Source organism: Macrotis lagotis, chromosome 1 (assembly GCF_037893015.1).
Source record: "Macrotis lagotis isolate mMagLag1 chromosome 1, bilby.v1.9.chrom.fasta, whole genome shotgun sequence".
Taxonomy (NCBI): Eukaryota; Metazoa; Chordata; class Mammalia; order Peramelemorphia; family Peramelidae; genus Macrotis; species Macrotis lagotis.
In genome coordinates this window covers 160,700,872-160,728,576 of record NC_133658.1, presented here as the reverse complement: position 1 = coordinate 160,728,576, position 27,705 = coordinate 160,700,872, and the positions used below count along the sequence as shown (strand labels likewise).

General features: G+C 33.9%; 1 protein-coding gene across 1 annotated transcript in view; it reads right to left on the bottom strand.

Annotated features, from left to right (window-relative positions):
* ZC3H6 (zinc finger CCCH-type containing 6) overlaps positions 1 to 27,705 on the bottom strand; it is a 77,997-nt gene that overhangs the window by 48,617 nt on the left and 1,675 nt on the right. The window contains exons 2-3 of the mRNA XM_074209286.1: positions 9,287 to 9,470; positions 4,609 to 4,731 (exon numbers count right to left, since the gene is read on the bottom strand). Of these exons, the coding sequence (XP_074065387.1) occupies positions 4,609 to 4,731; positions 9,287 to 9,470 (307 nt within the window). The remainder of the gene's footprint in view (positions 1 to 4,608; positions 4,732 to 9,286; positions 9,471 to 27,705) is intronic.

Sequence of the window (27,705 nt, the reverse complement as noted above, 5' to 3'; positions counted from 1 at the left end):
TTATATGAAAAAATGCTCTAAATCACTACTGAATAGAAAAAAGCAAATCAAAACAAAATTCTGAAGCACCAACTCATACTTACTACATTAGCTAATATAAAAGGGAAAGAAAAATGATAAATGCTAGAGTAGATGTGGGAAAATTAGGACAATTATGCATTGTTGTGGAGCTGTGAACTGATTTGACTATTGTGAAAGAGCAATTTGGAACAAAGCCCAAAGGACACTCAAATTGTGTATACCCTTTGATACATCAATACCACTATTAGGTCTATATTCTAAAAAGATTTTTTTTAAAGGGAAAGGAGTTAATTTGTACAAAAATATTTGTAGAAGCTCTTTTGTTTGTATTGGGAGAATTGGAAATTGAGGGGGATGCTGATCCATTGGGGAACGACTGAACAAAAGTAGCATATAAATGTAATGGAATACTGATGTTCTGTAAGAATTGATGAATAGGCAGATTTCAGAAAAACCTGGAAAGATTTATATGCATCAAAAAAGTGAAATGAACGAACCAAGGGATTGTACAAGTATCAACAAATCTGTGCAAAGATCAAATATTAATGACTAAGCTATTCTTAGCAATATAATGATCCAAGATAATACCAAAGGACTCATGAGGAAAAATGCTATTCATATCCAGAAAAAAGAAGTGATTGGAGTCTAAACACAGAATAAAACATACCATTTTCATTTTATTTTTTTCATAGTTTTTCCCTCTGTGGTCTGCTTCTTCTTTCACATGACTAATGTGGAAATATGTTTTACATGATTATACATATATAACCTCTATCAAATTGCTTGCCATCTTAGGTAGGGGGGGAAGTGAGGGAGAGAAGGAGAAAATTTGGAACTCAAAATTATTTTTTAAATGAATGTTTCAATTTGTCTTTACATGTAATTGAAAAGAAAATATTAAATAAAAAAACCTAGTTTTTGCAAATTGAAAACTTTCTCACTAGTCTCAAATTACATAAATGTCAATAATCCACTATGTCAAACTGCCTTTTATAAATGTTTTCCCAAAGTGGACACCACAGAACAATAAGAATCCAGGTAATTTAATAAGCACAACTAGAATGGGGCCTTAAGTTCCAATTTTTAAATAAGAATTAAGGAGTGGAGGAGATTTATTTCAGGTTATATGAGCAATAAGATGGCAGACTCAACATTTTCTCTGATCCCTATAAATTCTCACCCCTCTCTGAAACAGAAATTATATATCAAAGATAAATCAAATTTATCTGTCTCCATGACCCAATGTCCAAAAGGAGGTACAAAAAAAAACAAACCCAACAACCTGAAAACCCAGGAACTGATGCTTCCTGATCCTGAACTCAGTCCATTTCCCATTCTGACTTCTCATCCTACAAACAACAATGCTACACTAGTAGACATGACAAAGACTCACGACAAAACCAATTCCTGGACCCTGGACCCTGCAGCCCAGAGGCTACAAACCAGAAGCATCAATGCAGCAGGGGCCAGAAAAAAAGGTTCTGAACTGCTACTGTCAGAGAACTGAGGAACAGAGGGAAAGGGACAGATTACCAGAATAGGACACCATGTAAGTTTGTGTGTGTGTGTGTGTGTGTGTGTATGGGGGGAGATTATATAACATTCCACTACACCTGAAGGAAAGAGTGCTGGCTTCTGCAATCCAGTTGAGGCCAGTTCTGACCATCCAAAAGTCAGTTGGGACAAAAACCTAGGTTAGTGAGCTGTGAACTGTCCAGTGTGGAAGGAGGCTAAGAAAGTTCTGCAATACACTTCTAAAGGAAACTACAGTTAGAGGGGGAGAGAGTTAGGAACTGAGCAATAAGAAAATATGAGGAAAAGGCTAAAATAAAGTTTCGGGAAGAAGAATTCACAAAGACCTTGAACATAAACAGATAAATCATCAGGAAAAGCAGAACAACACAGAGAAAAACGGCCTTCAGATCTATGAATAAATACTTGTAAAGGAAAATGATCCCACAGTTGAGAGAGATAAATCTGTGGAATTTGAGGAGGACATGAAATTACAACACACTATTCCTCAGCGACTTAAGAGAGAAATGAGAATTTTAAGTTAAGATTTTATGTCAAATAATGAAAGAATAGAAAAAGCTGAATCTACAACAGCAAACTTCGGCAAAGAAAAAAAGAAAGAATAATAGATTGAGAATGTAAATTACAGAAATGAAGGATAATCTAGAAGACAAGCAAAAACAAGAATATTAAAAGAAAATAAGCTCACAACACAAAAAAATGCATATTGATCACAAAGACAACCTAAGGATCATAGATCTTCCAGAAGAACATGACAGGACTTAATACATTAATGAGGGAAACAATAGAAAAAAATTGCCCAGAACTTCTAAACATAGAAAATAAAATTCCAATTGAAAGAACTCACAAATTACCTCTAGAGCTCACAAATTACCTCTAGGGAAAAAAACCCAAGGTGGCAAACTCTAAAAAAATGCATAATGATTGAATTTAACAACTCAAATTAGAACATCAAGTTCTATATTCCATCAGTAGAAAGGCCTCCAAAGAAAAAGATCATTCAAATAATGTAAGACTATTCCAATAAAAAAAGGAGGGAATGGAATAATGTATTCTGAAAAGTAGCAGCCCAGAATGACCAATTCTATAAATCTGAGCTTAACCTTCAGGATAAAAAGTTAGATGTTCAATAATAAAGAAGAGTTTGAAACAATTTTATAAAGAAAACAAGAACTGAAGAGACCATTTGCCTCTCAAACACTAGTCTAAACAACAGAAATGAAGAATGAATAAATACAGCTGCAAGAAGAGTAACAGCAACAATGTAACAACAAAGACTGAGACTTCATTCTAAAGGTACAAAGGAAGATAAGGGGTGAAGGTGGAAATCTGATAGAGGTAATAGTGAAGAGGTAGACAGGGACCATGTTAAGGACAGAATTTGGCAACATCCTAAATGCAGGTGAATGCTTCTTTTGTGGGACTACATTATTCCATAGGAGGGTGCATGAAAGGTGGGGAAGGGACTAGGAGGATTGAGAGGCGTGAATGATACTCCATGATCAAATCAAGGGCTAACAATGAGGAGAGGGTAAGAAAGAAAAAGGCAGTGGGTGATGAAAAGAAGGAAAGATGGAAAAAAGTTGTGGGAGAAGGAAGAAGGCATTACTTTGGCAGTGGAGGGGTGGGTGGGTTCCAATGCTGAATGTTCCCATGAAGTGAGATGATTGGTGAAGGAAGATGAGGACTTCACATTGCATAAAGCTTTGAGATTCTGGGCTTAAAAAGTTTAATTTTTTTTCTCTCTCTCCCAAAAATATCATTGGTAATGTGGGATGGCTCTCTGGGAAAAGGAGGGATACACAGGATACTAAGGTGAAGTAAGGACTAGAATATATCATTAAAAACTTATTTTTAAAAAGAATTGAGAAGTCAATGTTCTGTTGCAGTTATGCCTGATGCTTTTTTCATATGATACAGGTTAATACAGGCACTAAAAATGGTATATGTGCACATTTAATTTGTATAAATGTCCCATGAAAGGTAGACAGGATTCTACTAAGTGAGGTAAAAGATGACTAAAAGAACACTGGAATTACTGTAAAATTTTTTTTTTGAAAAATATATATTTCTAGAATGAAAATGCTCACAGTAAAGGACAAAAATAGTACTATCATTTTGAGGTAAAATGAATAGAATAGATTTTGCTTGAGAGTTTAATTCTGTCTCTTTAGTAACAGCATATATGGGCATAATATCACAAATTTAACAAGGAAAAATTACATTAACACCTTATTTTATTCAAGTAAAATCACATTCCAAGAACATGTTTGAAATCAGGAAACAATCATAAAGTATGTCACTAATATAGCTATCATAATGTCATTTTCACCACAATTTATATTTTTCTCTCATTTTATAAATAATTCTAATTAGTGTGTGGCTTGGCATCCTAGCCCATAATAGATTAAAAGTATGAAATCAATAAGAGGAAAGAGGACCACATACCATTAAGGAACATAAATAGGGAGGAACATTTTACAGCAGTAAGAAATTAGCAACAACAAGAAAGAAACTGAAAAATAAAAAATAGGGCAACCTAAGGCCATTTAGCATGGGAGAAAACAACGACCCAGAGAATATGATACATCATAGTAAAATAATTGATATTCATAATGAAAAATTTAGTTGTGAAGGAAAAGTTATATTACGATCCACGAATTCTGTTTATCAAGAAACATATATCTGTTTTTTTTAAAAAAATCTACACAATTTTTTTTTAGTTTTTTTCTTTTGCAAGGCAGTGGGGTTAAGTGACTTGCCCAAGGCCACAGAGCTAGGTAATTATTGTCTGAGGTTGGATTTGAACTCAGGTACTCCTGACTCCAGGGCCTGTGCTCTATGTACTCCGCCACCTAGCCGCCCCTACACAAATTAATTTTAAAAAAATAATTTGGAAAATTAAATTATGAAGAATAATTCATCTTCTGACAATGTTGGGTAAGTGAGATCATTGTTTGACTTTTATTATGACTAAAATTTAATGCATATATATATTTTATTAAAATACTAAAGTGGAAAAGGAATAAGATTAACTTAAAGGAATACCAATACCTGAAGAAATGATGAGTCATAATCCCTGTAGGAACTAGATCCTTTTTTATGGGACCTTTCTGTATGTTCAATGTCCGAATCAAGGCTGTAGTCAGAACTATCATCACTAGATGGAGAATTATGCTGGAAAAAAGTAAAAATCAAATACTTTATAAAATATAAATTCATTGTCCAAAGAAGAAAACTCTTAGCATTCTTTTTTTTTAGTTTTTTTTTTTTTGCAAGACAAACAGGGTTAAGTGGCTTGCCCAAGGCCACACAGCTAGGTAATTATGAAGTGTCTGAGACCAGATTTGAACCCAGGTACTCCTGACTCCAGGGCCAGTGCTTTATCCACTACACCACCTAGCCGCCCCAACTCTTAGCATTCTAACAATGAAGAAAAATTAACTGACAGCCATAAGATAAATCTATCTTTATCCGAGTTATCTGATTAGCAAATCATAGAAAGACAGAGGTCTAAGATTTACCAGATAGATCCCCATGGAAGCAGCCCCAATCTAGATCCATTGCAGTTTTCCAGGATTCCCAGGAGGGAAAACTATAGTCTCTTCTCTCTATTTAAGGACTTTACAAAATAAGTACCTTTCTTCTCTATACCTTCATCCTCTATATCCCCCTAAATAATCAAGGCTTTGGAAAAAAGGAAAAGTAATCCTTCATAAAACAACAATAATAACAAAAACTGGTTTAGATTTAGAGATTTAAGAATATTTATAACTTAAAATTACTATTGTCTGCCTTTACTAATGAATAAGAACCTAAATGCTGACATTAAAGCTTTATTCCAAATATATAAAAATGAAATAGCCAAATTACAATTATCAAAAGAAATCCTAATTGTGACAAATATAAATGTAGTTTTAATACTGAGATATTATTATTATTATTATTATTATTATTATTATTATTAGCAAAATTTTATAAAATACTCTATAGTACATCCTTATTTTCTGCTATCATATATCTATATAGAGCACATTTCATATAGAATTCATCTTGTATGCCTCTTTCCTACAGTCTCTCAAATATTCTCATACTACTCCTTTCTTACTGAAGAGTAATTTTCAGTAGCATTCTTATGCCATAGTTTCATTTTTAGCTACCTCCCAACTGATGTATACCAAATTGTTTAAATTTTTTGATACCACTAAAAGAGCTTATCTGCTTACATCATTAAATATTGGGCTTTTCTTTCTGTCTTTGATCATTTTAAGGTAAAAATTTAGTAGTGGAAGAGCTGGGTCAAAAGTATGGACAATCAGATTTTTTTATGTAATTCCACACTGATGTCCAGAAAGGCTAGACTCAGTAATCAATCAGAAGGCATGGATCTGTAGATGAGGATCTAGACAAAATAGACACAATTTGTTTTTGGGGGAATCAGGTAATGTTTCACAAAGATGTTACTATTTGAGGAGCATCTTGAAGAAAATTAAGATGTCTAAGACGCAGAAGTGAGGAAAGACTCCTAGGTCAAAAACATGAAGGCAGGAAATTGAATGCTGGATATAAGGAAAAGTAAGCAGGCTAGTTTAGCAGGACAATCAAGCAAGTTTGTAATATATAAGACTGGAAAGGAAGGATGAGGTCAAGTGGTGAAGAAATTTAAATGCCAGATGGAGAACTTTATATTTGCCCTTAGAAACAACAGGAAGTCATTAGAATTTAATGAATTAGAAACCAGAAATGGTCAGACTTGAATTTTAGAAAAATCACTTTGACAGTTATATTGGAGAATGAGAATACAGTGAAGAGAAACTTGATGATGAAACCCTGAATTAGGGTAGTAGCTGTGAGTGTGGACAAATATTATGGAGATATTTAAGTAGAAAAGATAAGATTTGGCAAATGATTGGCTATGTAGGAGTTAGTAAGGAATTGAGGATGACCCCAAGGTTGTAAGACTGAATAGCTGTAAGGAAGGATAATGTTGTCCTCACCAAAAATCAGAAAGTTGGGAAGAGAGGTGTCATGGAAATAATAAATTCTATTTTGGATAGTCTTAGTTTAAGATGCCTATAAAAACATTAAGTTTGAAATGTCCAATAGTTAGCTTGTGTTGTAGTACTACTGTAGTACTAAGAAAAGCAAATAGAGATGATAAACCTATGGGAATCAATGAAATCACTCAGACAGTATAGAAAGAAAAAGAAAGAGGGCCAAGGAAAAAGTTAGTCAAGTAGGTGGGAACAGAAACAAGAGAGAGCACTATCGTAAAAATTCTGAGAATACAAATGTTCAACAGTATCAAATACCAGAGAGATTTCCAGAAGAATGAAGACTGAGAAAAGATCATTATTTCTGAAAATTAAGAAATAAACTGTTACCTCTGGAAAAGCGATTTCAGTTGATTGATAAGGAAAGAATCCAGACTGCACAGGATCCAAGAATAAATGAAAGGAGTAAAGTACTTAGTGTAGCAGCTATTTACAGGAATGTGGCTAAAAAAAGAGAAGAGAGCTCAGCAAAACAGCTATCAAAGACAATTCTAAAGGACTTAAGATGGAAAATGCCATCCACATTATAAAGAAAGAACTATATCTTCACCTTTTTTTTTAAAAAATTTGTTTTTGGCTTTTTCCTCCTTTTGGATTTTCTCTTTTTGTTCTAATTCTTCTTTCACAGAGTGACTAATATGGAAATATGTGTGAGAAAATCCTTTGGTGAGAAAGTCCAGCTCTTCATCAAAGAATGGAAAAAAAATGAGGGATTTGCCAAGGGATCATTAGATAAAGAAAATGGAAGAGGAGAAAGTTTGCTACAAATGTCTTATTTTTCCTCTGTAAAGTATGAGGGGAAGGTCCTCAACTCAGAAGTGGAGGAATAAGGAGTAGTGGGAAAGACTTGAGAAGAGAGAAAATTAGGAATGGCTTTTATGAGGCATAGGTCTGAGAACCTATTAGCAAAAACTAAAAGGACTGCCTTCCTGCACTGAGTGGGGGGGGGGGGGTTCAGTTGCGGTTAGAAAACAAATTTATAGTGAATTGCAGAATTTAAGAGTTGGAAAGGATCTTCTAGTTGCAGCTTGTCTTCTAGTGCTAACTTACCCAAAGGAGTGCTACATATAATATACCTAATAAGTGGCCATTCAAAACTTACAGGAAGGAGAATCTATCACTTTTTGAAGCATCCTATTTCACTTTTGCACAGCTCTAATTGATAGGGAATATTTTTCTGACAAGGAACCTAAATTTTCCTCTTTGTAACTAGTACCTATTCCTTCTGGTTGTACCCTTTGGAGTCAAACAGACCAATTTCAATATCTATAACACATAGCAGTCTCTTTTTTTTTAAGGTTTTTTTTTGTAATATATAAGACTGGAAAGGAAGGATGAGGTCAAGTGGTGAAGAAATTTAAATGCCAGATGGAGAACTTTATATTTGCCCTTAGAAACAACAGGAAGTCATTAGAATTTAATGAATTAGAAAGCAAGGCAATGGGGTTAAGTGGCTTGCCCAAGGCCACACAGCTAGGTAGTTATTAAGTGTCTGAGGCCGCATTTGAACTCAAGTACTCCTGACTCCAAGGCTGGTGCTCTATGCACTGTGCCACCTAGCTGCCCCTACATAGCAGTCTTTTAAAAACTTAAACTCAGCTATCATGTCCCAAGTCTTTTTTTCCAAGATAACCATCCTCCAGATACTCAACGTCCATACTCTTTAAATATAATCTATTATTATTAATGTTATCATCCATCACAATCATAAAAGACATGACCACTGGTCTTTGCACAAGTGTTCTAGTCAGTCCATTTAAGAATTTATTTTTATGAAATAAAATTTTAATTGTATTTTGGAAGTTTGAGAGAAAATATAACTTATTTTGCCTTCAATTTTGAAATAACCTATTTCATAAAGTCATCAATATAAGTATATAAGTCATCAGTATAAGTCATACTGCTTGCCCTTTTCTGGATATCTACTTCTAGTTTATCAATGTCTTTCTTAAACTGTGATTCCCAGAACTGAACACAACACTCTAGATGTGATCTGTGCTTCTCTTAATCTAGCTCAAGTTTACATTAGTTTTAATGGTTGCCATGTTGCAATATTAGTTCATATTGAGTTTGCAGTCCACCAAAACCCTATATCTTATTCAAACTGTAGTCCAGTCATACTTATTCTATCTTAGAGCACTGGACTTGGAGATATAAGAACCAAGTTCAAATCCAACTTCAGATACCTTCTACCATATGACCCTGGATAAGTCACTTAACCTCTGTTTGACTGAGTTTCATCATCTGTAAAATGGGGATTAATAATTAGCACCTACCTTTCAGGGTGATTGTGAGGATCAAATGAGATTTTTTGTGTTGTTGCTCAGTTGTTTTCAGTTGTATCCAACTCTTCACAATCCCATTTGGGATTTTCTTGGCAAAAAAGACTGGAGTCCTTTGCCATTTCCTTCACCAGTTCATTTTACAGATGAGGAAAACTGAGACACAAAGGGTTAAGTGACTTGTCAACAGTCAAACAACTAGAAGTATTTGAGGTCAGACTCCAGACCTGGAACTCTATTCACTGCTCTTATTCCAATATCTAAGTGGTTCAGTAGATAAAGCACTGGACCTGGAATCAGGGAGACTTGAATTTCCATTGGGTCTTAGGTACCTGCAGTTGCATGACCCTAGGTAAGTCACTTACCATTAACAATTATAAAAAGATAGCTTCTAACCTTGTGCTTCTCACGTCTTCTCCTTTTTGACTTTTTCTTTTCTTTTTCTTTCTTCCGCTTCTTTCTTGATTTCCTGTGGCTTCTCTCACTTTTCTGCTTGTCATTCCCTTTTGTTTCTGGTTGCTCTTGGGTTTCCTCAAATCCAGCATCATCTATTTCACCATCTTCTAATTCACCATCTTCTCTATAGGAGAATAGATAAAAATGAATGTTTAAATGTCAGATCAGGAATGGAACACATGAGATACACTTTATCTTTTCTGGAGGGTGTGGGAATGGTCCAGACCTGAAATCTCTCTAGGAGAGGTCCTCTTAGAGAAGAGCCTCATTTACCCAGGTCTACTATCAGTTCTGGCTCTGAAGTTGCAACTCATAATTTTAAGAGAAATATGAGGTACTGAGAAGTCCAATGACTCTTCCTGGGTCACAAGGTCACTATGTGTCAGAGGTGGCACTTGAACCCAGGTTTCCTGGACTCTAAGCCTGGCTGGTCTATCCAAGGCTGCATTTCAAAATAAGTTTTTTTGTAGAAAGTCTATACCAAAATTTTAAATTATATTTCTCATTCTTCCACACATTTTAAAAATAAGGTTGTTTCAAAGATATATATATATATATATATATATAATTTAAAAATGCTAAACTACTTCAAAAACTGGAATGATAAATAACAGAGAACAAAAGTCATAAATAAAAAAACTTTAAACTTCAATCATATTTAAATGAAGGGGATTAAATGAATTGCTTAAAGTGAAAAACAATATATTAATACCAACAGTCAATTTTAGTAGGCAAATTTAAATGGATAAGCATTCAGGCTATAAAAAGATATTAGTTTTTAAAATAGAGTTCTGTCAAGAATATTAAAACTAAAATTGTGATTTTCAATGCAAATGCTGATTTTTAAGATCAATAGATGAGGAAAGCAATAGTAGAAATAACATATATAAAGCTAAATAAGGAAATGGGATACAGAACAACAAGTTGGCATAAAAATAATGGTAGCAAAACAAAATTATACCATGTAAAAATGGAAAAGTGTCACTTTTGCCACATGTTAGCCAAAATGACTAGTCATTAGAGGGAGAAAGAGATCAACACAGGCTATGTATTCAAGTAATTTAAAAATCCAACTACTGCAAAATACTTATATTGATGACTTTATGAAATAGGTTTTTTCAAAATTGAAGGCAAAATAAGTTATATTGTCTCTCTAACTTCCAAAATACAATTAAAATTTTATTTCACAAAAATAAATTCTTAAATGGACTGACTAGAACACTTGTGCAAAGACCAGTGGTCATGTCTTTTATGATTGTGATGGATGATAACATTAATAATAATAGATTATATTTAAAGAGTATTTTAAGGTATGCAAAAATACTTTCCATAACATTCCTACAACAATTACTCATGAACTCTTCATAATAACCCCCTGTGTGGTAGGTGTTATAAGCAGTCCCATTTAGCTCATGAGGAAAGTAAAGCTGATTTAAGTAGTAAGACTCTGAGGCAGTAATTGAGCTCAGAAATCTAACTTTAAAACCTAGTAAGTACTCTCTTGACTACAAATAATGTCAAAAAAGAATTACCCAGTATAAAAACACTATAGTTGGAATTTTTTAAAAAAAACCAAGAGAAAGACTAAAAAAGTTATTATAAATAGTACATAAATGCAATAGAATATTACTATGCTGTTAGAGATGATAATTAGGAGAAATATAGGAAGACTTAAATGAATTGCTACAAATGGAGGTTACCCAAACCAGGAAAACAACATGTATGGAGACAATGTAAATAGAAAGAACAACAAAACAAACTAAAGTGAATGTTGAGAAATTAAAATGACCTAACTAGGCTCCCAAAAAGAGATATGAAAAGGCACTTCTCTTCTTTGCTGCAGGGCTATGGGTGTGGAACACTGAATTCTATGTCAGACTTTTGCAAATATGCTGGTTAGTTTTGCTCAACTTTTTTTACCATTATAAGGGACACATGGGAGAAGGTGGGAAGAAAACAATGGAAAATATAGGTGATAAAAAACAAAATTCATCACTAAAATTTTACTTTTTAAAAATTGACAATCACCAGGGTTCAAAATCTGGCTGTATTACGAAATTACTAGTCATGTGAACCTGGACAAGTCATTTAGTCCATTTTCTTATATGTATAATGAAGAAAGTAGTTGTGATTTCTAAAATCCCTTAGAATTCTAATATACTGTGATTTTGTTTTAAAGGCATTATTTCTACTGATCACTTAAACTGTAAAGAATTTTCTCATCTTGGGTTCTTTCAATTTCCAAATTTTCATTTTGACCACAGAATTGGAATTTCCATGCTGTTTAGGTGATTATATTACCAGTCAGACTGGTGAACTGAAAAACGAGTTATATTATCTTTGGGGAAATGATTAAGTAAATATAAGGCTACAATGATGATGATGATGTTTATTCTTCATTCTCGAAAAAGGCCATGACATCAGGGAGGTGGACACTATGACAAGCAGATAACTGGGTTTGAGTGAGGGGGTGTTGTGCTAAGTCACTGGCCTCACTTTCTCCTTCAGAGTCAGATATGAATCAGGACGACTGGAGATGGCCCTGGATGTGAGGCAATAAGGGTTAAGTGACTTGCCCAAGGGAACACAACTAGTGACAAATATCTGAAACTGGATTTGAACTCAAGTCCTCCTGACTCCAAGACCAGTGTTCTATCCCCTGCGCCACCTAGCTGTCCCCAGGCTACAATCATACTTCACCAACAGATGCTGTCATTATCTTCCTGGCTGAAAATTTTGTATAATCTATCTGTATCCTACATTTTAAATTAAGTAAGTCTGAAAGTTTTTAAAAACAAATATTCTTAAAATACTAAACACCTGATTTCTGGACATTTTTTTCTCAAAAAAAAATTATATTCAGGTTTTCCCACTCTTTTATTTAGCCTACTTATTGCCAGTAACTTAATATGAAAAATTGCTCTTTTAGATTCATACTTCCAAGTTTATTGATTTTGGTGGTGTCACATTAGGGAAATATTGTATGGTGGATATTAGACTCGGTATCAGGGTATGTACTAGTCTCAACTATATTGCAAAACCGGAATTTTTTCTTTTACACTATTTTCTTTTAAGCTGCTTTCCTTGAAGAATCCAAAGATTCAGTTTCCTCAAGTCATAAAACAAAGGGATCAAACTAAAAGATCTCTAAATTTTCTTCCATTTGTTTCCTTCCACTTGGTAAAGAAGTAGATAGGCTAAAAGTACAGAACAGATTGTACATTGTTAGACAAGGCCACTGTTGCTTTACTAAAAAGTACTTCTTTATTAGAAGGGTGAGAGAATCTCTAAAACAAAATCTTAGTCTTCTGAGAGAGTCTCTTAAGAGAAAGTCAATGGAAAGCTATAGTAATTTTTAAAAAATCAATAAAATTTTTTTTTTAAATCACAAAATTTTCTCTAAGCCCCAAAACTCTTTGGACAATATGATGTTTTTAATTTCTAGCCTTATTCTTGAACACATCTGACAAATTTCTTAACTAGTCTCATAACAATAAATGTTTAATAGACTTGATCAGGAAAGAGTTTATGGACGCATATAGTCATCTGAGTATCATCTGCATAGATTATATTCATAAGAACTCCTGAGATAATCAGCTGAAATTACATAAGAGAAAAAGATAAGGAAAACTCAGAATAGACATAATTAGTAGGTATGAGAAGCAAGAAGAACTAGCAAAGGGTATTTAAATCATTTAGATAGTATTTATTTAGTCTCATGACTGAACTAATTAGAGATAAAAATATAAATATCCACTTTGGAATTCTTTTGAATAATACAGTAATAATCTGCATTTTGTAATGCATACCTAGTCTAGAATTGAATTAAAAATCAAGTCTTCTAGAAGTTCACTGTATTAGCACATTACAAAGATCATTTTGTACCCTGGGAACTGTCATTAATTATATTTTTAATCATCAAAGGGGCAGCATGGTGAAGAAGATAGCCAGTCAGAAAGACCTGAGTTCAAGTCTCCATCTCCATATGCTGACTGTGGCCCATGATCACATAAGCACTGAGTGTCCCCCCAGGCAATTCTCTAAGACTAAAAGATGAAGAGCCAGTTTCCATTAGAATGTAATTAGAAGACCCTCTTCAGGAGCTCCCTGTGTCAAAGACAGCACAGCTGGGGTGTTTTTGTTTGTTTGTTTGTTTTAGTTTTTGCTAGGCAATGGGGTTAAGTGGCTTGCCCAAGGCCACACAGCTAGGTAATTATTAAATGTCTGAGGCTGGATTTGAACTCAGGTACTCCTGACTCCAGGGCCAGTGCTCTATCCACTGCACCACCTAGCTGCCCTGTTTTGTTTTGTTTTTTAAAAACATCCTTTTAAAGTTTGCTCACTAACTATTCATATATATATATATATATATATATATATATATATATATATATATATATACATATATGTATACATATATTCTAGAAACTTTGGCAGAAAATGAAATTTAGTTTGCAGATTTGCTTGGAATATAGTTTTTCAGACTGTACAATCTTCCTCTTTTTGGAAAATCTAAACATTTGCCTATTTGCACTCCTATAGCACTTGTCTTGTTCCCCTCAACCTTTCAAAAATCTCTAACAGTAGCTCACAGGCACCAATTCTTTTGGTATCCCAGGATGTAATTATACGGGCTTGGTCACTTTATAATAGCAATAATATTAGTTCACATTTTTCACAGAATCTTAAGACCTGCAAAAGTGCTTTACCTAGACTACCACATTTTAACAAATTCTCTAAGGATAGCTAGGTGTTATTTTTCTTATTTGCAATTTTGTTCTGTCCTTTTGAGTACAAAGATAATTTTTTTGATAGGAGACAACAGAAGGAAAAGTAACTTGGTCTTTTTTCCTGTGTCTTTTATCATCCTATCTTGAGCAATGGTTTTACCTCTTTTTTTGGGTCCTGTCTTAAAAATCCCAAAACTACCCTTGTCTTTTCAACTCATTCTAAGCTTTGTAACTATTGAAATCATTCTTCTAGGAATCTCTCATTTTTTCAGTATTTTTTTCCTGTTCCCTGATCTTGCTCCATTTTCTTTTATCTAAGATAAAAGATAAAGTGTATGCTTTTTAAGAATCTGAGTTGTTTGAAAATGGTTACCTATGTATTGGGTCTATTAAAACTACTTATTTTTTACAGAACAGAATTACATAATTTCAGACCTGGGCAGCTATCTAAATCCAACCCATACTAGAAAAAGAATTCTTCACTACTTGCTCATTGAAATTTTTTCTCTTTATATTACCAGAATTTCATTAATTAAAACTTCCCATCTTCCAAAGCTGATATTTTTGTGATAAAATTTTAGTCTATGTGATCTTATCTTTTTTTTTCTGAATCCTATGAATTTTGATCTCTTAAAATCTAATGTGAAGGGGGGTGGCTAGGTGGTGCAGTGAATAGAGCACCGGCCTTGGAGTCAGAAGTACCTGGGTTCAAATCCGACCTCAGACACTTAATAATTACCTAGCTGTGTGGCCTTGGGCAAGCCACTTAACCCCATTGCCTTGAAAAATCTGAAAAAAAAAAATCTAACATGGATATGAGATTATGCCAACATTTCCTTTCCTTCCCTAACACAAATTCTAACATGCAATAGTAATTTCTTCTCAAGGGTACCATCAGTTTTTTAACTAAAGGAATAAGAGAGGGAAGAAAGCTTTGCTTTAGTCCTTGATTTGCTGATCCCTCTCATTCTGAGGTGAGCTGAACAATTCATCTATAAATGAATTTTGAGGTTTACTCTTACTTTTCTGTAATTGAACTTTTAGTCAAGGAATACAGGTTCTTTATTCTGCTACTTACTATCTAAATAAACCTTGGGCTCAAAGGGGGTGCTAGTGCTTGCAGCTGCAGGAGAGCAGAGAGCCTTCCTGGGTAAATATCAGAGCACAGATCAGGAGTGCAGTAACCACTCTCCCTAATACTACCTTGGAAACACTGAAGACTTGCAGATTCCCAGAATTGGCTCTGAAAAGATTAAATAGAAAAAGCCTGAAGCTTGGTACGATGCTTTCTCACCCCCAGGTGAAAAGAACAGAACTTTAAGTCATTCAAGAAATAGGCTGGAAAAATAGCAAATATGCTCTGCATAATAGCTCCACTGGCATATCTGAACTTCTTATATACAACACTGTATCTCTCATCTCCATGTTTTTGCAAAGACTATCAGAATGTACAATTATTGAGGAGAAAAACTATATTTTTGCCTTCCTTTATATCCCAAGTGCTTTGCATAGAATCAGATTGATCTGGGTTATTAGGTAGTAGTTACATTGTTCCTGGATTTTGCCATTGTTTATGGCTATTTCTGAAGGTAATATCTGATGTTAGTTTCACTTATTTGTCTATATATCTGCATATATATATATATGTGTGTGTATATATATAATTAGTTATTCTTATCTTAAAAGAGACCCAGATATTTCTAAAGAATTTATCTGGTATCTAGATCGATTGTGGATTCATCATTTAACTGGTGATTCATGGATCCTGATGCAAATCTATTTGTCTATCTACACCTAAAATGTAAAATGTTCTTTAAAATAAACATTGACACTCAAAAGAACTGTACTCATATACTGCCCTTGTTTAATGTTGATAGACATACTTAAAAATGAAAAATTTTAAAGTATAATTATGTGCAGGGATAGACCAAAACAATGCATGCAGTAGAAATAACTTTTAAATTTCATTTTCATGAATGAGAAATAGGATAATTTGGACAGAATACTATATTTCTGGTTGTGGTCACTGTATCAGATGTTTTTCCTTAACTTTTCTTTTTGTCAAAAAGGAAGAGTATAATCTGGAGAGAAAGTCAGTCTTGAAATGACTGTGAAATGAAGATAAAAAACATTAATAAAAACTTAAATTTTAAAATAATTTATTTTCTTGTTTCTATGTTCTAAGAAATCATGTCTTTTCAAATGCTATTAAGGGCAATAATTCATTCCCCACAGTTAAGATACTTCCAAATCAATAATAGTATAGTTTTGCAAACATAATGATTTTTTTTTTTATCATTTACAGCTAATTTGCCTGAACTTCTTTTACAGTTATTTCTAAAACTCTGGTGTATGGCAATCAATTCAGGCCACACTTGAAGGCAAAGATAAGAGATTCTAGTGTCTTTTCAAAGAAATATAACTCCTGAAATTACAAGGTTTATGTTACACAATCAAAATTTCTTTTGTCATTCACTGACATATTTAGTTATACTGTTATAATATACTTTTTTTTTTAGGTTTTTGAAAGGCAAATGGAGTTAAGTGGCTTGCCCAAGGCCACACAGCTACGTAATTATTAAGTGTCTGAGACTGGATTTGAAGCCAGGTACTCCTGACTCTAGGGCCAGTGCTTTATCCACTACATCACTTAGCCACCCCTATAATATACTTTTACAAACATTTTCACATTTGTGAGCTTTATGGTACAAATAATATTATTTGTTTTTGCCAATGAGCATACTGACATTCAAAGAGGTTAAGTGATTTGCTTCAGATTGCAAGACTGCTAAATCAGGTTAATAAGGTCTCAAATCATGTCTCCTGACTCCAAGTATAGGAATCAATCCACTAACTATATTGACTTTCATTTCCTAATTTATAGATTCCAGTGTCACTGGACTACTGAGAAGATGTTTTTAGTAATCCCTTGTACGAATAAAAAAAGAAAGAAAATTTTACATGCCCCCCCCCCCCAACTTGAAAACCTTTAAGACTTAAAGACAACTTGGTTAATTTTGAAACTTTTGTATAAGCCTTTCTGGCTTCTGTATACTACTTTATTTCCTAAGAGGCTATTCTCTCTTCTCTCTTCTCTCTTCTCTCTCTCTCTCTCTCTCTCTCATTATTCTCTTTAATTTATAATCTAGTCACATAAGAAGAGGTATCAGGGGACTTGATCAAGTCATTTCACTCCAATTTTTCTCTATAAAAGAAAGGTTAAGATTAGATGACCTTTGTAAAATATCAGTGCATGCAAGACTAGATTGGTGTATAAAGAGAGCAGCTACAGAGCTGTTCCTGGCAGATGCACAACAGTTACTAAGAAACTATTTTAATTAGGGGCTGTATCACCCTTGTCCAAGTGGATGACATAAACCATAAATAGGGGGTCATAAGTATTTTTCTTATAATTGAAGGCAAGTGTATAAGTGAATGATAAAAATAACAGTGGATATTGATATTCAATGACATTGTGCTAGTGAATATTTTAACTACTTAAATTCCTGAGCAGGGATGTGCTTACCATGGTAGGGCAGAAAGGACACCTCCAGACTAGTCAAGTATAACTTCACTTCTCACCATCATTTGAGTAAGTTTGAAGGGTTTTTTGTTGTTTCTATTGGTTTTTTGTTTATTTTGTTTTGCTTTTAGTAAAACACTGGGTCAGGGAAAATAGCTAAATAAAACACAGGGCAAGTTTTTTGAGAAAGGAGATAAATAGTTCACTCCCCCAAGAGTAAGGGAAGACAAAGAGGAAAAGCAACCCAGGAAATGGAACCTAGGATGTTATGATAATGGAGATGGTCAACTCAAATTGGGAAATAGATAGAAAGCTTATAAGTATCACTAATGGGGAAAAAAGGATGGATATAGATTTACAAGTGACCACCAATCAAATCAACAAAACAGGTGCTTGCCAGGGTAATTTTTCCTCCTAAACAAAGAAGGCAGACCTAATGCTCAGGCAGGAAAAGATGTGAAGGAAACTCTAAGACAAAGAAGTAAGCATAGGTATGGGAGTGGGAAAGAAAAGAAAAGCAAGAACAAAAATTTGCAATTAGATTGAGGTCTGCCCATGGAAAAAGACAGTCCCCAGAAGGGACAGTTAAATATGTGAAACTAGTGACTGCTAAGCTAAAATTGAATAATGTGAGAAAGGATGTACTTATATCTGACCTAAACTTGTATGTAATTTTTACTCTCAAGTATTATTACACTACAGCAAAAGTTTCATTTGAAATGAATGGTGGGCAAAATAGATATGAGAAAAGAAAGGTGGCAAAGGTTCTAAGTCCAGAAGCAAAATTTTTTGAAAGAGAAGCTTCTTTTTTATTCAGTCCTTTTTTCCTAGCTGAGAGTTATGGAATAGGCAAATAAATGATGACAGGAATCTGTCAATTTGAAAGCTGATCCTAGAGAGCACCCCATTTTATGAAACCAACTAGAAAAGCATAGCAGTCTTCCAAATATGAAGTATAACAATTTTATTCTGGAAAACTAGGGGGGTTCTTATCCTATTTTGGGTCTTAGACCCTTTTGATAGTCTGATACAAGTCTATAAACCCCTTTCCTAATCCTTTCTTTAATTGTGTCAAAATATTCTAAATGTACCTTGTTTCCCAGAACTAAGTTCCAGCAAGTAGGTTGTGCCCCGAGCTTGGCATAACAATAATCCTCACCCCCTGCTCTAGCAAAGTGTATATTGCATGTATCAGCATAAGGTGATCACTTAAGGATTTAGTTCCCCTTTTTTTCCCCAGGGTCATTCATCACATGTTCACCATTCCTGTTCCTTGCAACTGTCAGGTACAGCAGAACTGTGGTTCTGTACCGCCACCTCCTCCCACAAAGTAACAAACATGACCTTCAGGACTTGAGACAATCACTGTTTCCTCAGGATCCAAGCACACCTCTATTGTCCTAGTAATGCCAACTATGAGTGGGCCAAGCCCTTTCACGTGTGTGAAGTGGCCCCAGCATCAGCCCTGTTAAATCATCCTGGGGGAGGGGGAGGGATTTGGGTTCCACTTGCAGGTGCGGTTTTCCTTATTCTGAAAATAAACTTCTGTTTATGTCCTAACTCTTGGGTCTTTAGACTGTTCTGTTTTGGCTCTGGCCATCTGTAGGTGAGAGGTCGTTTCTGGTTTGGTTGACAGCTTCAATGGAATCCAAAAAAAATGTTCATTGTGCAACTTTCAGACACAGAATGACAATATAACTTGTATAGACATATTGAGCAATTTGGCACTTTTTATGTTCTTGAACTAAGATCTATAGAAGAGGTTGGCAAAATCTCTGCTTTACTTCTTTCTAAATGCATCAGATATGTATTAAGTTTGAATCCTCTTACTTTTTTTAATATTAAGTTTCTTACTTTTGGTCCTCTACAGACATACCTTACAACAAATCTACAAAAACAACAAAAGAACAAAATTTAAGATTAAAAATCTCCAGAGAGAAAAAGGGGAAAAAATTCTGCAAGGTCAGAATATGAGACCAAAGCTGAACTGCTGGTATAGAAAAACCCTATACAAAGTTTAAGACACTCAGCTGAGGCCCCCCCCAAATACTACCTGACTGAATGATGGAACAATAGATCATTGTGAAAAGATCCCATTTTGCATCTATTAATCCAGAAAGGGCACTGAGTCTTTATATTTTCCAATCTGTAACAACAAATTAGCTGTCATGATACTGCACTAGAGATAAGAATTGATGAGCACAAAATAGGTAAAATACAATGTAAGGGAAAGAACATATGATCAGAGACCTGAGTTCTATATCCAACCTTATTACAATAGGTTCCAAGGGGCCTCTCTCTGGTACTACTTAAGAGTTTTCATTTGTAAAATGGGGCCATTAAATTAGATAATCTTCTAAGGTCTCTATTAACTTTAAAAGTTTTTCAATCCTCAAGGTTCTCTCCCACCCCATCCCCCACCCTTATTATATCTGAAATGTTAGAAGGGGCCTTAGTGGCTATGGAACCCAATCCCATCCTCCCCAAAAATTCTTCACAATATATTCCAAAAGTGGGTATCCAGTCTTTGCTTTCAGAGCTGTATTGACATCCTCGCTGCAGTAGCCTATTACATTTTTAGGTAGATGTTATTGCTAAGGTCTTTTTGTTGATTTTTTAAGCCTAAATTTGCCTCATTGAAATTTCCACCAAATATTGCTCATTCTTCTCTCCCTCTCCCACAATAAGGAAGTTTAGGTGTAGTGGATAGAGTGTTAGATCTGAAATCAAGACTTGACTTCAAATCTAGCCTCAGGCACTTTCTGGCAAAATCACTTCACCTGTGTCTCAGTTTCAACTATAATAAAATGAGGTCTTTATGGGGTTGTTGTGAGAATCAAATAACAATGTTTTGTTAGTGTCCGATACTTGATAAAGGCTCATTCTCTTCCCTTTGCCCACTTGGCACCAATATTTATTGTGTTCCCCTGGAGGAGTCTCTTCTTCTGGTCAATTCCTTTAATCAGTTCTCATATGAAGTCGAGGTCCTTTACATTTTTGATTGCTTTTTTAATACAGTATTTCATGTGTGGACTAATAAGGCAAAATCCATTCCAGGAAGGTTTCCAGTGAACATATAAGCCTCTTGTTGAATTGCACTGCCTCAAAACACAGTGGTGTGAGGCTCAAACGAGTTAATGACGAAAAGTATTTTGCAAATCTTAAAATCTTATAAAAATGTTGGTTATCATTATTCTTTAGTCACCAGGCCTCCAGTCCAGTGGTGATTCCGTGAGCCTTATACTGCCCTCCTGCTGTGCTTAAGCACATTTATAGATCAATACAGGAATGTGATGATAAATGTTTTTAAAAATGGACTTGGAATTATTTACAAAAACATTTTCAAGTTTAATCCACATGAATAACATTTTCTCAAATATATACAATCAACAAGACAATAAATAAAACCCTGATTTGTAGGGATTTCCATTGCTTAAATATAAATGCTCAAACTAAAAATTTAATAATTGACTTGCTGGTTTGAGCTGGCTCTAGCTCATGCTTGGACATACAAAAAAATGAAGAAAATGAAGACAGTTGATAGCTAGCATTTACAAAGTGCTTAAAAGGTTTGAAAAATGGTTTACACATGCTCTCTCATTTTATTTTCATCATAACAACTTGAGAGGTACATGCAATCATTGTCCCTATTTTTGCAGATAAAGAAACTTTGGCAGAGTTTAAGTGATTTGCCCACCATTACATACTAGTTAAGTGTCTGAGGACAGATTTGAACAAAGTTCTTATAGACTCCAGGTTCTGGGATCTATCCATTTGACAACCTAGCTGCTTCATAAAACAGAAGTATATGAAGATTCTTCCAAGAGATGCTGCCAAAAGGTGTGCCCAGAAAAGTCTCAGAATCTTAGAATAAGAAGGGGACTTCAGAGACCCTTTTGGTCAGTCCTCAACTGAACAATACAACATCCTTAATGTGTTCACATAGATTGCCTCTGCTTTGAAATCTCCAATGAAGCAGAGTTCATTGCTAAGAAGTTTTTCCCTTTCATTTAGCTTAAACCTGAAGATGACCTCCTAGTAATTTACCAAGAGTGAAGTTAATCTAATTAAAGGATAATAGAATACTTTATGTTCCAACTGGTCTAAGTTAAGTTGTTTAAAGGTTTTATGTAAGATGATCCATTTAAAAACTGTCTCATTAAAGACAAGAGGTAATGTGGGTCAAGTATTTTTTTAAAAAAGGCTACCTATAAATGAAATTAAAACAATAGAATTTCAGTAAGTGTTAAACATAATATAAATTTTAAAAAGGTGACACTGCAAAGCAGATGGTATTTACATTCTTTAACTGCAGAAAAATCCCAGTTGGTGGTCAAAGTTAGAAGCTACTTGTAATAACCCTAACAAGAAGATCTTAAATAGAGATGACTTTTCAGGAAGTTGGGGAAAACCAACACTTTCTACATACATTGCCAAACTTTTGTGTCAAGTTTCATTTCTGTACCAGGCATAGAGAAACTTGATAAGGTTAAAGTCATATGTTCTTAAGGCTATTTGAGAACAGATCTCTCCATGATTCACTTATTAATATGACAGGTAAAAATACCTTGTTAGCTTTTCCAACTTACATATTAAAACAAAAGGCCAAAAACTAAGAGAATCTTTGAATACTTCTCAAATGTGTCCTGTGGTGTAAAGAAACATATCTCTCAATTTGCTTTCTAAGACTGGAGATATTATAAAGCAATTCTTTGAAATCAAATAATTTGCATAAGTGTTTTAATATCATTTTTTGGTCAGCCAGCTGTAAAATTTCAAATCTATGGCCACTGCTCAGAAAGAACTAAAAGAAGTGTGGGTGTGTTTTTTATGCCTGTTTATTTAATGATCACTCTCTTATTAAGCTAGCTGGAACTTATATATAGTAACTAGAAAGCTTCTTTTTCTCACAACTGAAATTTTGTAGATTACAAAAGGCTAAACTTGGAATTAATAGGGGGAAAACATATTTGAGGGCTAGATTAGTACAGAAATCTAAGTAAATGTACAACAGAGAGCTGAGTTCACTCTGACTGTGGAGGAGAGTTGCTATTTTGGTACAAAAAATAGTCAACTTCTACTATGGTCTAAATTTTTAGGATATAACTGAACCTCAGAGTTATTTCAGGCTTTCATATTAGCATTTTTAGTTATTTTTGTTATTAGACAAAAATTCCATGGTTAAATTAGCTTGAGAAAAGAGGTATTATGATGTTATTTCAAAAATACAGAAGGCTAAACCCAGGAGAGAATTACATGCTACTTAGTAATTTAAAATTTTAGAAATAAAATTCCAACTTATAATGGTAATAAATTTTCATTTGACATCATATAGAAGGAACTTTTTCATTTATAAAAGGGAATCATATTGAGCCCCACTTTATTCACAGGGTTATAAAGCTCAAATGATAAATCTATATAAAGTGTTTAGTCAACTAATGTATTTTAAATCACTATCAAATGCTATTATTATAAGGTTAGTACAGATAAAAATTTTACTGAAGTTTGTGTTTGAATTCACTTTGGGGGGGGGCGGTCAGGCTTTGCCCTTGTATGAAACTTCTGTTTATTGAGTGAATGAAAAATGAATGAATGAACGCTACAAAACAATGACCATCCTACATATTCCTCTCCCTTGATGACTATTGGTCAGATGACTATTGCCAGAAGAGGCAAAGGCTGAAAACATCTTTCTCTAAATTCCACCATTTGGGAATTCATTTGAACCAACAAGCCTATTTCTGATGTCACATATAACCACTAGTAAAGAACACCTCCCTGTCAATTGCTTTCATTAAGCTATTATCAGCTGACATAAGCTTAAATGGAAGAAAGAAAGAAAGAAAAGGATAAAGATGAAATATGTCCTGTTTAAATTCCACTGACAGGTGAACCTCAAATCACCCCCCCCATTTTAAGAATTAGTGATGGGAGAAGTTGAATAAGACTCCTAGAAATTTCCGCCATCTCCATACTGAAAGCCCTCTCTACTATATCTTTTAACTTCTTACAAATACAGAAATTTATGGGGTCCTTCAAAAATTCTAAAAAAATCTTAAATTTAGCTAATTCACTGAATCATCACATAATCAGAGAGTTTCAGAGATGAAAGAGACCTTAGCAGCCATTTTGCCCAATCCAAAACTAGAAAGTAGTCCTCCATTACAACCTATTTGACACATGATCTATTAGGTTTTATCTTAAGAAGCTTTTCCTGAGGTGGCGCAGTGGATAGAACACTGGCCTTGGAGTCAGGAGTACCTGAGTTCAAATCCGGCCTCAGACACTTAATAATTACCTAGCCATGTGACCTTTGGCAAGCCACTTTAACCCCATTGCCTTGCAAAACCTTTTTTTTTAAAAAAAAGGAAGCTTTTTACTGAAGTCAAGTCAAAATTTGTCTCTGCAAATTTTACTCTGCCATGAAAATCTTCCAAATACTTGAAGACAGATATTACATACACCTTTTACATTTTACCCCCCCACACACACTTCCTACAGTCAATCATCTGGGTCCTTTTCTATTCTTGGCACTCTTTTCTGGACATTCTCCAGCTGATCTATGCCCTTCCAAAACTGTTGAGCACAGAACTAAACATATTACTCCAGGACAGAGTACAGATGACAGTAAGCCATCTCAAATTCAACATATCCAAAAGAAAACTCAATATTCTTTCTCTAAAACCTGCCTCCTCTCTTTCCAATGTCCCTATTTCTGACAAATGTGCCTAATTATTTCAATCTATTCAATATTATTGACTCCCCTTTTCTGCACCACATATATAAAACCAGTTGCATCATCTTGCTGTTTCTACTGCCACACATCTCTTGCAGCTGACTCCCATTCTCAATCAGCCATCACCTAAGTACAGACTCTCATTGTGTGGTTGCTTGCACTATTGCAGTAGTGAGCTATTAGGAAGTTATCTAATTAATTACCTGGACTCTAATCTCCCCTGACTCAAGTTCATTCTCTATACACAAGTCAAAAACCTATCTATGTCTCTATTACACTCAATAAATTTCAGTGTCTCACTTTTTCTCTAGGTAAAACCATAAACTCCTCTGGCTTTTCAAGCCTTTACAACAATGGCCCCAAAGCTATCTTTTCAGTCTGATTGGATTCTTACTTGGATTCACTCACTTCAGGCGTCCAGTCAAACTGGTCTTTTCTTTGTTCTACACTTTATGGTATTCTTTTTCCATGCCAGGAAATTCATTAAGTTTTTACCTAATTCTACCTCATGTAATCTTTTTCTTACTTCCAGATAAAGCTCCAGTATCATTCTCCACAACAAGACTTTTCTAATTAGTGCCCTCCCAAACTATTTTTATATTTCTTTGGTTGTCTTTTCTGATGAAATATAAGTTTCTCTTCAAGTCTGAGATTGCTTCATTTTCCAGCTCTTTGCTTAAGTGTTCTGGTACACAGAAAGTGCCTAATAAATGCTTGACTGATCATTACTGTTCTGCCTGTCTTCAGAGCCCAAGCTATTTTTAGCTACTAAACCATACTGTTGACTCATATTGAGCTGGCATTCCACTAAAACTCTCAGTTTTTTCAGATGAATTGCTATCTAACTCATCTTGTACTTTGGGAAGTCAAATTTTGAGATCTAAGACTTCATTTCAATCTTTAGCAAATTTCATCTTATTAGATTTAGCCCAAATGTCACAGCTTGTTAAGATCCTTTTAGGATTCTAAGAACCACTATTAGCTCTTCTTCTAGGCTTCAGATCATCTTCAAATTCATTACATTTCACAAATATACAAGCTATACTTATCACATTTGTATATTATGGAAATATCAGTGGGGGAAAATGAAACTGAAATCTGTGCAAAAATAATGACCAAGTTTGGCTCAAGAGAGACAGAAAACAAACCTCTAACCTTTCATAAAAAAGGTGAGGGACTAAGGCTGTCAGATGTATTAACCCTGTCAGAAATATACAATGTGTTGGTTAGTTTTCCAGAATGACTTTATTTTTCCTCTTTTAAAAATCTTTGTTTTAAGGGAGTATATTTGGAAATGAATGTAATATAAATACAAAAAAAATATCAAAATAAAAATAGGAAGCATTTTAAATATAAAACACTTTCAAAACTAAAGTCCTTGGGCTTAATTCCATCTGAAAAAAATTACTGTCTTTAAAGATAATTCTTCCAACTTAAAAGATTTCAAGCTAGATATGTAAACTTTTGTACTTCAAAAGTTTTTTTATTTGCATTGATTAATGAATGTTATTATAGTAATCACAAAAATGAATTTTTAGAAAATTCAGCATATTTTAGACATCTGCTTTTTTTTAAAAAAAAAAAAGTTTTTTAAAGGCAATTTGGTTAAGTGATTTGCCCAGGGTCCCATAGCTAGTAAATGGCAAGACTCTGTGGCTGAAATTCAGTGCAGGTGCTCCTGAATCAAGGGACAATGCTCTATCTATCCTTCACCACCACCTAACTGCCCCCAACTTTAAAAAATTTGTAAAGAGAATTTATTCTTTTCTTGGACTTACATTATAGTACTGTCAATTTTTTTTATATCATTGGCATTTGACAGCTAAAGATTTTTTTAAAGAGGATTTGGAAAAGTAATCCAGAATTTCTTTGCTGAATTCCAAGTACCATAATTCATATAAATCTTCCATTTCCATTTCGAGATAATAAATACAATGTGGGCCTTCGAATTAAGAAGACCTGGATTCAAGTCCCATCAATTATTTTATTAGTTATATGATTACTGGCAAGTCATTTGACCTCTCTAAACCTCAAGCAACTCCCACGGACTATAGATTATTAATTACACTGACCCTTGATTTTAAATAAATATGGTATAAAAAGAGAATGCCAGACTAAGTGGGGCCTTAAAGGTCATCTGGTTCAACCTATAATTTATTTGCAAATGAAACAGTTGAGTTCCAGAAAAGTTAAGACTAATACAAGGTGGGGGGGGGGTAAGAGATGAAGTTCACTGACTAAAAATAAGCCAGTCTCCAGGTTATAGCCTAGGGCAGGAATTTTTCTATTACAAATCTATACAATAAGCTAAAACTAAATTAAAATTTAATACAAATTAAATATATAATTACATATTTGCAAATATAAAATTAACATAAACATATAATATTAAAATTGTTTGGAATAAAGCTGCCATCTCACACTAATAACCAGCTAATCATTTTCTAGAGTGGTAGACAATATCTTGTTTTCTTAGCTCTAAAGGACACAAAAACATGATGTATTAATTATAGAATAAAACCTTTGTATTACTGATGCTGCTGGGGACAGAGACAATTAAATATCAAATTTTCAAAATTAATTTTTGGTTTTGAACTTTAATTTCCCAATTTGCCATTCTCCCTTATCATGGATTTTGGTTTTCCATGGCAAAAATATTTTGATGTCCAAATATAGTAAGAGTCTTCATCAAGAAACTATTAGAATATCTCAATATACTCTAGAAATCTTTAAGTCTGGAGTATACATTGTTTGGTAATATAATTTTACTTAAGTACTAAATTGCTTTTGACTAAAGAATGAAACAATCTGTCTAAACAAGAAAAATGTCCAGTGTGGAGAACTTTTCTTTAGAAACTAGTTAACTACTCTATTTTGATTTTAAAATATTTCTAGAATTAGCTTATAAATATAGGAATTTAATTCTAAATTTCCTTTGGGATTGTTATGAGAGTTTACTATCTAAACACATTTGATTTATTTTTAAAGCCACATACTTGTTTTTGCAATAGACAACAGATCTTTAATCAAAAGAAAATTCCTCTCACCTCCAGCAAAAGGATATGAAAAATATTCATGTATACATGATTTTATCCTTTGCTTGGAAGTGTTTTCCTTTTGGGGGGAGGGGAAGGCTACTCCTTTCATTTTATTGAATTGACTTTTAGGGATCTGTGAGGATCTAACATTTGTTAGATGGAAAAAAATTTGACACAACTCAGTCCTTTTTCAATGTAACAAAATCTTTAAATACAAACTTTGAAGTGCAAACTAGTTTATTTCTGCTTTGGTTATGATTGTAACTAGTTATAACAGCCATATTTCTACTAAATATGAAATTTTGGCAATTTACAAATGTGTCAGAAGCATT